This window comes from Rissa tridactyla, chromosome 1, assembly GCF_028500815.1.
Source record: "Rissa tridactyla isolate bRisTri1 chromosome 1, bRisTri1.patW.cur.20221130, whole genome shotgun sequence".
Classification (NCBI taxonomy): Eukaryota; Metazoa; Chordata; class Aves; order Charadriiformes; family Laridae; genus Rissa; species Rissa tridactyla.
Window position 1 is genome coordinate 9,421,492 of NC_071466.1, and position 14,306 is coordinate 9,435,797.

Below are 14,306 nucleotides of genomic sequence, written 5' to 3' on the forward strand. Positions count from 1 at the left end.
TCCTGCATCCTGCCTCCCGCATCCCGTGTCCTGCATCATGAATCCTGCATCCCACATTCTGCATTGTGCATCCTGCATTGTGCATCCCGCATCCCACATCCCGCATTGTGCATCCCTCATCCCCCATCCCGCATCACTCATCCCCTATCTCCCATCCTACATCCCGCATCCCGCATCCTGCATCCTGTGTCCTGCATCACGAATCCCGCATCCTGCATCCCGCATCCTTCATCCTTCATTCCACATCCCCCATCCTGCATCCCACATCCCGCATCCTGCATCCTGTATGCTCCATCCCGAATCCTGCATCCCGCATCACACATCTGACATCCTGCATCCTGCCTCCCACATCCCGTGTCCTGCATCCTGAATCCCGCATCCCACATTCTGCATTGTGCATCCTGAATTGTGCATCCCGCATTGTGCATCCCGCATCCCACATCCCACATTGTGCATCCCTCATCCCCCATCCCGCATCACTCATCCCCCATCTCCCATCCTACATCCCGCATCCTGCATCCTGCATCCCGTGTCCTGCATCACGAATCCCGCATCCTGCATCCCGCATCCTTCATCCCACATCCCCCATCCTGCATCCCACATCCCGCATCCTGCATCCTGTATGCTCCATCCCAAATCCTGCATCCCGCATCACACATCTCACATCCTGCATCCCGCCTCCCGCATCCTGCATCACGAATCCCGCATCCCACATTCTGCATTGTGCATCCCGCATCCCATGCATCCCATCCTGCATTGTGCATCCCGCATCCCACATTCTGCATTGCACATCCCACATCCCTCATCCCACATTGTGCATCCCTCATCCCCCATCCCGCATCACTCATCCCCCATCTCCCATCCTACATCCTGCATCCCGCATCCTGCGTCCTGCATCACGAATCCCGCATCCTCCATCCCGCATCCTTCATCCCACATCCCACATCCATCTTGCATCCCATATCCCATATCCCACATCCCGCATCCTGCATCCTACACACCAAATCCTGCATCCCTCATCCCACATCCCACATCTCGCGACCTGCATCCCATATCCCATATCCCGCATCCCGCATCCCTCATGCCCCATCCTGCATCCCACTTCCCGCATCCCCCATCCCACATCCCTCATCCCGCATCACTCAGCCCCCATCCCGCATCCCATAACCCACATCCCCCATCCCTCATCCCACACCCCGCATCCCACGGCCGTGCCCCCCCCCCCCCCCCGCATCCCGCCCTTCCCTCCTGGTCCCAGCAGAGTCGGGGCGCGGGGACCCCCCTAAAGCCCCCCCCCGGCTCCGGCCCGCTCCGCCCCCGCCATCCTGGTCCCCCCCGGCGCCGCCCCCGGCGGGGGGGCGGGCTCAGGGTTAGGTCGCCACAGGTTCACCAGGGCCTCTCCCCCGCCGCCCCCCCCCCCCGCCGCAGACCCCCCCCCTTTTTTTCTGCTGCCGCGTCTGGAACGGCCGCGCCGGCCCCGATTTGGGGCCAAATCCAGCTCCCGCCGGGGGGGAGGCGGGGGGGGGGAGGGAGGGGGCGGCTTCCCGGGGCGGGGGCACGGATGGGATCGGTTCCCTGGGAGCCCACCCCGAGAGGGGCTTTGGGGGGGGCGGGGGGGGGCGCGTTTAGGGGGGGCGGGAGAGGCAGTTCCATCCCTCCCCGCGAGCACCCGCCTGCATCCCCGGCGGGGGGAGGCTGGACCCCTGTCCGCCTGGGGACCCCCTGGACGTGGGGGGGGGGGGGGTCCCCAAAACCCTTCTCCTGGGAGGGGGGGGGGTACAGAGCCCAGCAACCAGGGACCCCCCTGCCAAGAAGCCGGTGGGGCACGATGTGGAACTGGGACCAGCTCCAAACATCCCTGTGCCCCCCCCCGGGACCCCCAAGAGGTGCTGGTGGGGGCTCTGAGCCCTCCAGGGGGGGTCCCCAAAACCCTGCTCCTGGGGGGGGGGTATGAGCCTGGCAACCAGGGACCCCCCTGCCAAGAAGCTGCTGGGACCAGCTCCAAACACCCCTGTGTCCCCCCCGCCAGGACCCCCAGGAAATGCTGGAGGGGGGGGGGGTGTTTGAGCCCTCGGGGGGGGGTCCCCAAAACCCTTCTCCTGGGGGGGGCGCAGAGCCCAGCAACCAGGGACCCCCCTGCCAAGAAGCCGGTGGGGCACGACGTGGAACTGGGACCAGCTCCAAACACCCCTGTCGTCCCCCCCAGGAGATGCCGGTTGGGGGGTTTGAACTCTTGAGGGGGGGGTCCCCAAAACCCTGCTCCTGGGAGGGGGCACCCAAAACCCTTCTCCTGGGGTGGGGGGGGGGGGTGGGGGGGGGCACTGAGCCCGGCAACCAGGGACCCCCCCTACCAAGAAGCTGGTGGGGCACGATACGGAACTGGGACCGGCTCCAAACATCCCTGTGCCCCCCCCCCGCCCCGGGACCCCCGGGAGATGCTGGTGGGGGGGCGGTTTGAGCCCTTCGAGGGGTGGGGGGGGTTCGAGGGGGGGGGTGGGAGGGGTTCAGCCCTTACCTGAGGTTTTGTTTTGGAGCAGGAATTCCATCTGCAGCCTCTGCCCGCTCCTGCGGGCCAGGGCCAGCGGCGTGGGGCACTGGGGGTCGCCGGTGGGGCAGGACGCCCCCGCCCCACAGAAAAGCAGGGCTTGGGTCTCCGCCAGGTCACCGGTGGTGACGGCCACGCACAGAGCCTGAAGGAAGACGACGGCGGCGATGAGCGAGGCCGAAGGCTCCCGAGGATCAAATCCTTTCCCCCCCCCCCCCAACCCCCGCCACCCTTCCGCCTCCGTTCTCCAGCCGGCCGAAAGAAAAAACTTGGAATACGGGGAGAAGCCAGACAGAAAAAAAAAAAAATAAAAAAAAAAATAAGAAAAATAAAAAAAAAAAAAGTTGGGAACTGGGCGGCGAATTCCCGTTCCTGAAGGAGCGCCCGGGGTGAAGTCATCCGGGGCGGGCCAGCTTCGGAGCAGGAAAACAAACAAGCCCACATGCGAATTCCACTGGCCACCCGGACCACCCCCCCTCCCCGGCTCCCCACGGCGTGCCCCCCCCGAAGGCGGCCGCCTTCGGGGGGGGTCACGCCGTGGGGAGCCGGGGAGGGGGGGGTGGTCCGGGTGGCCACCGGAGCCATGGGGGAGTTGGGAATGCCGAACGCTGGCATTCCCGCCTGCCCGCGGCCAGCATCGGGAATGGGTGCTGGCCACCCTGGGGTGCTCCCCGCCCCGCCCCCCCCCCCCCCGACACCCCATTGTCATGGAGAGAGGAATTCTAGGGGGGGCGGAGGGGGTTGGATGTGGGAAGGGGGGGTCCTGCCTGGGATTGGGGTCTCCAGCCTGGGAACGAAGCCACTTGTGTCCCATCCCAGGGATGTCACCAGCAGGGTGCGGGCAGGGATACATGATGCAGGCAGGGATGCAGGCAGGGGTGCATGGGTGCAGGCAGGGGTGCAGGCAGGGATGCAGGGGTGCAGACAGGCATGCATAGTGCAGGCAGGGGTGCAGGCAGGGATGCAGAGAGTGATGCAGGGGTGCTTGGCTGCAGGCAGGGGTGCATGGCTGCAGGCAGGGGTGCAGGCAGGGGTGCAGGCAGGGGTGCAGGTGGGGATGCATGGTGCACACAGGGGTGCAGGCAGGGACGCATGATACAGGCAGGGATGCAGGCAGGGATACATGGATGCATGGATGCAGGCAGGGGTGCAGGTGGGGTTGCCGGGTGCAGGCAGGGGTGCAGGCAGGGATGCATGATACAGGCAGGGATGCAGGCAGGGGTGCGGACAGGAGAGCAGGGATCCACGGGTGCAGGCAGGGATGCAGGCAGGGGATGCATGGATACAGGCACGGGTGCAGGCAGGGATGCAGGGGTGCAGGCAGGGATGCAGGCAGAGGTGCAGGTGGGGATACATGGTGCAGGCAGAAATGCAGGCAGGGATGCAGGCAGGGATGCATGGATGCAGGCAGGGGTGCAAGCAGGGACGCATGGGTGCAGGCAGGGGTGCAGGCAGGGATGCATGGGTGCAGGCAGGGGTGCAGGCAGGGATCCAGGGGTGCAGGCAGGGATGCATGGGTGCAGGCAGGGCTGCAGGCAGGGATGCATGGGTGCAGGCAGGGGTGCAGGCAGGGATCCAGGGGTGCAGGCAGGGATGCATGGGTGCAGGCAGGGGTGCAGGCAGGGATCCAGGGGTGCAGGCAGGGATGCAGGCAGAGGTGCAGGTGGGGATACATGGTGCAGGCAGAAATGCAGGCAGGGATGCAGGCAGGGATGCATGGATGCAGGCAGGGGTGCAAGCAGGGATGCATGGGTGCAGGCAGGGGTGCAGGCAGGGATCCAGGGGTGCAGGCAGGGATGCAGAGGTGCGGGCAGGGATGCATGGGTGCAGGCAGGGGTGCAGGCAGGGGGTGCAGGCAGGGAAGGGGTGCCACTGACCCTGTCCAGCTCCTGCTGGTTGCCGAAGAGCGGGTGGTAGCGCCGGTACTTGCCCTCCCGGTACTTGGCCAGGAGGAAGCGCCGCCGGTCGCCGCTGCTGCTGCTGGGCCGATGGCCTCGCTGGGGGGCACGTTGGCTGCCCAGAACCGGTTGCCCACGGCGTTGCCCAACTGGCAAAAGAGCTGGGGGGGGGGGGGGGGGGGGGTGGAGACAATGAGAGACCGGTGTGGGGGTGCTGGGGGGGGGGGGGGGGTGGGTGGGGATGGAATGGGGGGGTTCTAGGTTTTTTTTTGGGGGGGGAGGGTGAGCAGGGCAAGGGGACGTTCACAGCCCAAAGCCACCGCTGGTGGCCCAGGGCTGCAGCGGGGTGGGGGGTGGGGGTGTTGTTGCCCGGGGTGGGGTGCACGCAGGGCTGCTCCCCGCCCAGCCCACGGAAAAAAAAAAAACACATCTGGAAAAATATCAAGCACATCTGGAAAAATATCAAGCACATCTGGAAAGCAGCAGCCAGCTGCAGGCGTGGAGCCGGGGCGGCGGCGGGGGGGGGGGGGGTGTGTGTGTGTGTGTCCGTGGCCCCTCGCCATCCTGCTGCGATGCTCAGCCCCCTCTCAGGGAGCCCCCACGTCCCGTCCCCCCCCCGCCAAGTGAGCCCATGGGTGGGGCTCTGGCAGGACCCCCGGATTCTTTGGGGTGGGAGGGGCGCAGTGGGGCTGGGGTGGGGGTGCGGGGGTGGGGAATGGTCGGGAGCAGCAGCTGGAAGCGTTGAGGGCTCCGGGGGAGCGGGCGCTGCTGGAGGTGGGGAGGGGGGGTGAAGTGGGGGGGGGGGCAGGCAGGGCAGGAATGGGGGGTCTCAGGGGGGCGGCGGGGAAAAGGCGTGCGGGGGGGCAGGAAGGGCCTGCGGCACCACGCCAGCCCCACGGCTCTGCAGCCATCGCCCACAGCAGCCCCATGGCTCTGCAACCCCACAGCAGTCCCACAGCTCTGCCTCAACTCCCCACGCCAGCCCCATAGCTCCGCAGCCCCACACCGGCCCCACAGCCCTGCAGCCCCACACCGGCCCCATAGCTCTGCAGCCATCCCCCCACATGCCAGCTCCATGTCTCTGCAGCCCCATGGCTCTGCAGCCATCGCCCCACACCAGCCCCACAGCTCTGCAGCCCCACACGAGCCCCACAGCTCTACAGCCATCGCCCCAACGCCAGCCCCCATAGCTCTGCAGCCATCTCCCACACCAGCTCCACGGCTCTGCAGCCCCACATCACCCCCCTGGCTCTGCAGCCATCACCCCACGCCAGCCCATAGCTCTGTAGCCCCACACTGGCCCCCTGGCTCTGCAGCCATCGCCCCACACCAGCCCCATGGCTCTGCAGTCCCACGGCTCTGCAGCCCCACAGCTCTGCAGCCATCGCCCACAGACACGCAGACGCCGTCAGTCTGTGGGGCGGTCACACAAGTGCCACTTGCCCTCGCCGTCGTGCCCAGGTGGGTGCCAGCCATCCACAGACCACGGGGACAGGGGGCTGCCGGGGGTCCCCTCCCACACCAAGTGACCCCCCAGCGTCACCCCAAGGCTGGCAACACCCTGCCGCGCTCCTGCGGTCCCCGTCCCACAGCCGGTGGGTCCACCATGGGGAGATCCGCCATGGGGAGGGGACGGGGGTGTCACCTCCCCCCCCTCCCCCCGCCAAAAAAAACCCAAGGCTTTTGGGGCTGTTCTGTGCCGATACCTCGATGAGCTCCTCCGTCCACACCTTCCTGTCCATCTTCAGGCTCCGGACTTTGGTGATGCCGGGGCCCAAGCCTCGGTGCTCCCCTGATGGCGAGACGAGCCCTTAGGGACCCGCCGGGGTCCCCAAGGCCAAGGACAGGGGACGCACGGCCCCATCCCGCATCCCGAATCCGTCTCACCCGGGACGCGGGTACCTGCGCATCGCTTGCAGATGACGAGGCAGAGGTTGATGGAGGCCCAGTCGGGCTGGGGGGGAGCCGCAGTCGGCGCAGAAGCGGTTGGGCTCCACCGCCCAGATGCGCTCGGCCACCTCCCAGTTGGAGAGAGCGGCGGCGATGGCCTGTTGCATGGCCTCCACCCACTCCGCCTTCTCCGGCTCCGAGTCGGCCAAGAAGCTGCCGGTAGGGAATGGACGGGGGGTGAGGGGTGGGATGGGATGGGATGGACATGGACATGGAGATGGGGATGGAGACGGGGACGGGGTGCAATGGGAGGGGATGGGATGGGGATGGGGATAGAGATGGGGATGGGATGGAGATGGGGATGTGGATTGGATGGGATGGGGATGGGGATGGGGATGATGGAATGCGATGGGGATGGGATGGGGATGAGGATGGGGATGGGATGGGATGGGATGGGGTTGGGGATGGGGATGGGAAGAGGATGGCATGGCATGGCATGGCATGAGATGGGATGGCATGGCATGGGGATGGGGTGGGATGGGGATGGGATGGGGTGGGATGGGGATGGAATGGGATGGGAGTGGGCTTCCACCCACTCGTCCTTCTCCTGCTCCGAGTCGGCTGAGAAGCTGCTGGCGGGGGAGGGACGGTGAGGGATGGGATGGGGTGGGATGGGGATGGGATAGGGATGAGGATGGGGATGGGATGGCAATGGGGATGATGGGATGGGATGGGATGGGATGGGATGGGATGGGATGGCGATGGGGATGATGCGATGGGATGGGGTGGGGTGGGATGGGATGGAGATAGGGTGGAATGGGGATGAGACAGGGATGGGGATGGAAATGGGGAAGGGTGTGGGGATGGGATGGGGATGGGATGGGATGGAATGGGATGGGGATGGGGATGGGGATGGGGATGGCATGGGGATGGCATGGCATGGCATGAGATGAGATGCGATGGGATGGGGATGGGGTGGGATGGGGATAGGGATGGGATGGGGTGAGGTGGGATGGGGATGATGGGATGGGGATGGAATGGGATGGGAGTAGGCTTCCACCCACTCCTTCTCCTGCTCCGAGTCGGCCAAGAAGCTGCCGGCGGGGGAGGGATGGTGAGGGATGGGATGGGGTGGGATGGGGATGATGGGGTGGGGTGGGGTGGGGTGGGATGGGATAGGATGGGATGGGATGGGATGGGATGGGATGGCGGCTCTTCCCCTCCCTCATGGAGCTACCGAGTTGGAAGGGACCTTCAGACCCAGTCCCACCAGAGCAGGGTCACCCAGAGCAGGCTGGAGATGGGTTTGGGATATCTCCAGAGCAGGAGACTCCACACCTCTCTGGGCAGCCTGTGCCAGGGCTCTGCCACCCTCAAAATGAACTTTTCTTTATTTTCTTCATTCCGGTTTGTGCCCGTTGCCCCTTGTCCCGTCCCCCGGCACCACTGAGAAGAGTCTGGCCCCATCCTCTTGCCCCCCGCCCTTTAGCTCTTGCTGAGCATTGATGAGATCCCCTCTCGGTCTGCTCTTCTCCAGGCTGAACAGCCCCAGGGCTCTCAGCCTTTCCTCAGCACAGAGATGCTCCAGCCCCTCCGCATCTCCGCAGCCTCCGCTGGACTCTCTCCAGCAGTTCCTTGTCCTTCTGGAACTGGGGAGCCCAGAACTGGACCCAGTGCTCCAGCTGTGGCCTCCCCAGGGCAGAGCAGAGGGGGAGGATGACCTTCCTCCACCTGCTGGCCACGCTCTTCTTGATGCCCCCCAGGAGACCATTGGCCTTCTTGGCCACCAGGGCACATGGCTGGCTCATGGGCAACTTGTTGCCCACCAGGACTTGCCAGCAGGTCAGCCCCAGCCCGTATGGGTGTGTGGGGCCATTCCCCCCCGCCGGCTCACCTGAAGGTCCTGTACGGCGTGGTGAGGTCGAAGCCCCGGCGATCCACTTCCTTGACGTTGCCCACGTTCATCTCGATGTAGGTGATGCCGATCCCCAGCCGATAGTCCTGGGGGGGGGGGGGGGGGGGGGGACGGACACGGGACACGTGGTGGCACTGCCAACACCGCTGACACACACCACACCAGTGCCACAGGTCCCCCCCAGCTCCCAGCCCCAGGGGGGACTGCAGTGGGTGCAACACTCCCGGGGCACCCCAAGGCGTGGAGGTGACGGGGAGGGGGGGCTGCAGCTGGGGGTCACCCCCGTGGCGTCCCAGCTGTCCCCATTTCGGGGGGGTGGCAGCCCCTCGGGTGTCCTGTCTCGCCGCTCTGCTCCGCTCCGGCAGCGGATGCGAAGGGAAGGGGATCCCCCTCCAAATGTCACCGGGGTCCCCGCCGGGTGCCACATTTCCCACCCCCCCACACAGCCACCCACCTCCGCGTTCTTGTAGAGGAACACTTTGTCCCCGGCCACCGCCACGAAGAGCTTGTGCTTGAAGCCCCGCAGCTCCAGGAAGCCGCTCTTGTCGGCCGGGTCGGGGGCGCCGTCGGTGGCGGTTGGGGACATGGACGTCCCTTCCGGAGCTCTGCCCTTCCGCTCCTCCGCCATCTGCTGCAGGGTCCGCATCCACTCGTTACGGTCCCCTGCGGGGACAGGGACACACACACAGGTCAGGATCAGCCCCTGGGCAGAGGAAGGGGGGGATGCGGAGCAGCTGGGGACACCTCGGAGAGGGGATCCCCCCCCACCCCGTCTCACCGTCGCTCTCGGCCCGGAACACGAAGTTGCGGTTGTTGGTGACGACCTCAAATTTCTGGTCCCCGACGCTGGCCACACGGGAGATGGAGGAGACGGGGATGAACCGCTTGGAGTAAGCGTCCTGGGCGGGGGGAGGGGAAGATGGACTGAGACACAGCGCTCGCCCCGGGATCGCGAGAGCATCCGTGTCTGGAATCTCCAAGATGGGATGGGTATCACGCTGGGATGGCGATGCCCAGAGCATCCGTATCCCAAATGCTCCGAGACAGGATGGGTACCCAAAGGCTCTGAGACAGGACGGGTACCATCCCAGGATCACGATGCTAAGAGCATCCATATCCAGGAAGCTCCGAGATGGGACAGTACTGCCCCAGGATCACAATGCCAAAAGCATCTGTGTCCAGGAAGCTTCAAGATGGGATGGGTACCACCCTGGGATCACAATGCTGAGAGCATCCATGTGCCAAACACTCCGAGACAGGATGCATACCACTCTGGGATTGCGATGCCAAGAGCATCCGTGTCTGTGAGGCTCTGAGATGGGATGGTACCATCCCGGGATCACGATGCCAAGAGCATCCATATCCAGGAAGCTTCGAGATGGGACAGTACCACCCCAAGATCACAATGCCAAAAGCATCTGTGTCCAGGAAGCTTCAAGATGGGATGGGTACCACCCTGGGATCACAATGCTGAGAGCATCCATGTCCCAAACGCTCCGAGACGGGATGGTACCACCCCGGGATCACAATGCCCAGAGCATCCATGTCCGGGAAGCCCTGAGACAGGATGGGTACCACCCTGGGATTGCAATGCTGAGGGCATCCGTGCCCAGGAAGCCCCGAGATGGGATGGTACCACCCTGGGATCGTGATGTCGAGAGCATCCGTGTCCAGAATCTCCAAGACAGGGTGGGTACCGCCCTGGGATCACGATGCCAAGAACATCCACGTCCTGAAGGCTCCAAAGCAGGATGGTACCACCCCGGGATCGCAATGCCCAGAACATCCATGTCCAGAATACTCCAGAGAGACAGGACAGTGCTGCCCCGGGATCGCGATGCTGAGAACATCCGTGTCTAGGAAGTCCCGAGACAGGATAGGTACCACCCTGGGATCATGATGCCAAGAGAATCTGTGTCCCACAGGCTCTGAGATGGGATGGTACCGCCCCAGGATCACGATGCCAAGAGCACCTGTGTCCCAAAGGCTCCAAGACAGGCTGGATACCATCCTGGGATCGCAATGCCAAGAGCATCCGTGTCCTAAAGGCTCTGAGACGGGATGGTACCGCCCCACGATCACGATGCCGACAGCATCTGTGCCCAGAATAATCTGAGATGGGATTGGTACCACCCCGGGATGGTGATGCCAAGAGCATCCATGTCCGGGAGGCTCCGAGATGGGATGGTACCACCCTGGGATCGTGATGCCAAGAGCATCCGTGTCCGGAATCTCCAAGACAGGAGGGGTACCGTCCCAGGATCGTGATGCCAAGAGCATCCGTGTCCAGAATCTCCAAGACAGGGTGGGTACCACCCCGGGATCGCGATGCCGAGAGCATCCATGCCTGGGAGGCTCCAAGATGGGATGGTGCCGCCCCCGGATCACGATGCCAAGAGCATCTGTGTCCAGAATAATCCAAGACGGGATGGGTACCGCCCCAGGATCACGATGCCGAGAGCATCTGTGTCCAGAATAATCCAAGACGGGATGGGTACCGCCCCAGGATCACGATGCCGAGAGCATCTGTGTCCAGAATAATCCAAGACAGGACGGTACTGCCTCGGGATGGTGATGCGGAGAGCATCGGTGTCCAGGAGGCTCCAAGTATCCCATCCCGGTGCCGGCATCACCCCAGCACCCACGAGGGATGCTGCCCCTTGGCACAGCCGGGATGCCCAGAGGGACCTGGCCCCTTTGTGGGGGCCGGGGGGGGGGCGTTTCTCACCCTGAGCCCCCACGTCCCCCCTCCGGACTCACCTTTTCACTGTCAAAATAGCGGAGGTAGTCGGCGTCCAGCTTCACCCAGCGCCTCTGGTAGATGTAGGACCTGGGAAGGGACCGCAGGGACCCAGTGGAGGGGACAGGAGCTGGTGGGACCCCCAAACACCCCCCCCCGGGGCTGGGGCAGCCCCCGCCCCGCTCGCCCCACGGCACGTGCGCCCTTGAACTTGGTGGAGGGGTGAGACACGGGGACGCGGCTCCTGCCTTCACGCCCCAGTTGCCAAAAGCCCGGAGGCCACCTCGCCATCGATCCCGGGGGGACGACGATGGGGACTTTGTGCTTCCCTCCAATTAAAAACGTGGAGCTGGGAAAAGGGAGCGGGGGGGCTGCCCCTAAAACCCCCCCCAACACGCACCCCCCCCCCCCCCCGCCCAGAATCCCGATTTGCAATTATTGCTCAGGACCTGACGAGGGTTGAACGTAGGGGGACCCGTGCCGGGGAGGTGGGGGCTGGTGGCACCCCGGGCTCCTGTGTGACAGAGGCGGGAGCGATGGGATGGGGATGGGGTGGGGGGGGGATGTGGGGGGGTCCCAAGGCTGGAGCAGAGCCCACGGGGGGACCCCTTCACCCCACCGAGCATCAAACTCCGCAGACCATCCACCCCGGCGTCGGGGCTGCAGGGGAAGCCAAGCTGGGGCAAGCCCTGGGATGCAGCCCCTGACCCCCCCCCCCCTCCCCGGCCCCCCCGGTGCCCCCCCCGGCCCCACAGCTCCGCGTTGCTCAAGGGTTGGTTTGCCCAGGAAGGGTTTCGCCATCCCTCGCCGCACGTCACGCTCGGCCTCTGCGGAACCGGCGACCGCAGCCGGGATGAAAAGCACTCGGCTCTGTCGCGGTTTTGGGGGGGGGGGGGGGGGATGTCCCACTCCTGTCCCTGTCCCCTGGGGGGCACAGACCCCCACCCCCCCAGGCCCCCAGCCCTGCCCCGGCTGCTTTTAGCTGCTGAGGGCTCAGGGGTTTTCCTGCCATCGCCTTCCCCAGGCTCCGGAGCTGCAGCCGGAGCTTCCTCCTCCTCCTTCTCCTCCTCCTCCTCTTCCTCCTCCTCGCCGGGCTGCAGCTTGCCCACAGCCCAGCTGCAGCTTGCCCCAAACATCCCTCCAAGGCTCCGGCTTGATTTTTGCCTCCCAGCTGGCAAAAGGGCTCTTTGAGCAGGTTCTGTGCCGGGATGGGGGCAAGCGAGGTCCCTGGGCTCCCTGGGCTCCCTGTGCACACTGGTCTCACTGGCCTCCCTGGGCTAGTTGGGCTTCCTAGACTCATTGGTCTCCCTGGGCTCATTGGGCTACCTGAGCTCCCTAGGTTCCCTGGGCTCATTGGACTACCTGGGATCACTGGGCTACCTGAGCTTGCTGGGCTTGTTGGGCTCACTTGGCTAGCTGGGCTCCTTGGTCTTGCTGGGCTCATTGGGCTACCTGAGCTCCCCAGGTTCCCTGGGCTCGCTTGGCTAGCTGGGCTACCTGAGCTCTCTGGGCTTGTTGGGCTCACTTGGCTAGCTGGGCTCCCTGGACTCACTGAGCTCCCTGGGTTCCCTGAGCTCGCTGGGCTACCTGGGCTTGCTGGGCTCGTTGGGCTACCTGTGCACACTGGGATCACTGGCCTCCACGGGATCGCTGGGCTACCTGAGCTCACTGGGCTCACTTGACTAGCTGGGCTCCCTGGGTTCACTGGGCTCATTGGGCTACCTGGGCTCACTGGGCTACCTGACCTCTCTGGGCTTGTTGGGCTTGCTTGGCTAGCTGGGCTCTCTAGGCTCATTGGGCTACCTGGGCTCCCTGTGCACGCTGGGCTCACTGACCTCCCCGGGCTCTTTGGGCTACCTGAGCTCGTTAGGCTTGTTGGGCTCATTTGGCTAGCTGGGCCCCCTGGGCTACCTGGGCTAGTTGGGCTCCCTGGGCTATGTGGGCTACCTGGGTTCCGCGGGCTACCAGGGCTCGCTCGCCCTCCAGCACAGGGACACGCACCCAGTAGCCCCCATAGCCTGAGGAAGGCATTTTCACCAAAAATGGGGGGTTTTAACCCAAATTAGGCGTTACCCAAAGTCATCCCCTTTCACCCCCAGCAGCACCCGCTCCGAAAAAGGCTTTTTCACCAAAAGTGGGGGGTTTTAACCCAAAGTAGGCGTTACCCAAAGCCAATCCCTTCTCGCCCCCAGCAGCACCCGCTCCGAAAAAGGCGTTTTCACCAAAAATGGGGGGGTTTAACCCAAATTAGGCGTTACTCAAAGCCATCCCCTTTTCGCAGGCAAACAACCCCCCCCGTGGGCAAGAACCCTTGGGGGGAGAAGCAGGGAGCGTCGTGTCCCCCCCCCCCAGCTCCGGGGACACGCGCGAGGCAGCGGTGGGCGTCCGTGTCCCCGTGTGTCCCCCCCCCCCACTGCCCCGTCCCCTCACTCACCCCTGCGGCGGGTTCTTGTCCAGCCACCCCTCTTTGATGGGGGGCGAGGGGGGGGCGGCGGCGGGGCCCTCCATGCTGCCGGAGCCGGGGGGCGCGGGGGGACGCGGGCTGGGGTCCCTGTCACTCCAGCCGCTGCCACCGCTGGGGACACAGAGCCGGGGGAGGAGGGGTAAGAGCTGGCGGTCCCCAAGGCGGGGGAGCTGGTGGCCGGGCGGGCAGAGCTCCCCCCCCCCCGCCCCTCCCCGCCCCCCCCCAGCCCGCTGCAGCCTCCCCGTGTCCTTCCCCCGGGCGCGGGCACCGCCAGCGAGAGGGGACAACAACGGTGACAGTCCCCGTGGGGGGGTCCCGGTCTGTCCCCCGGCGCAGGGAACGGCAGGGACCCAGTGGCAGCCCTGGGAAGGGGGACAAGGACCCTCCCGGGGACACACACACACACCCCCACACACACCCACACACACACACACACACACACACCCGGAACCACCGAGGGGCAGAGCAGCTCTCGGGGCGTGCGGGGTCACGCACACGCATCACACGTGAGTACGGGCACGCACGCGTGACACACACCAGTGCACACGCATCCCCTGCCGCGCACACGCATGTGCACACACACCCTGCACACGCATCCCCACCAAAGCACACGCGTGTGCACACACACACCTGCACACGCATCCCCAGCCATGCACACAGGTGCAAACACGCATGCACACGCATCCCCAGCCGCGCACACGTGTGTGCGCACACACCCCTGCCTCCCCAGCTGTGCACACACGTCAACACACCCCTGCACACGCAACCCCAGCCGGGCACATGCGTGTGCACACACGCCCTGCACACGCTTCCCTTGCTCTGCACACATGTGCACACACACCCCTGCACACGTA

The 14,306-nt window shown here is 65.3% G+C and overlaps 1 protein-coding gene across 1 annotated transcript in view; it reads right to left on the reverse strand.

The window, feature by feature from the left end:
- Positions 1–14,306, reverse strand: part of ARAP1 (ArfGAP with RhoGAP domain, ankyrin repeat and PH domain 1) — a 58,380-nt gene that overhangs the window by 22,669 nt on the left and 21,405 nt on the right. Inside the window, 11 exon segments of the mRNA XM_054223039.1 lie at positions 2,516–2,690; positions 4,423–4,532; positions 4,535–4,604; positions 6,150–6,235; positions 6,346–6,403; positions 6,405–6,546; positions 8,228–8,334; positions 8,703–8,911; positions 9,027–9,147; positions 11,009–11,078; positions 13,423–13,563. Coding sequence (XP_054079014.1) covers positions 2,516–2,690; positions 4,423–4,532; positions 4,535–4,604; positions 6,150–6,235; positions 6,346–6,403; positions 6,405–6,546; positions 8,228–8,334; positions 8,703–8,911; positions 9,027–9,147; positions 11,009–11,078; positions 13,423–13,563 — 1,289 coding nt within the window.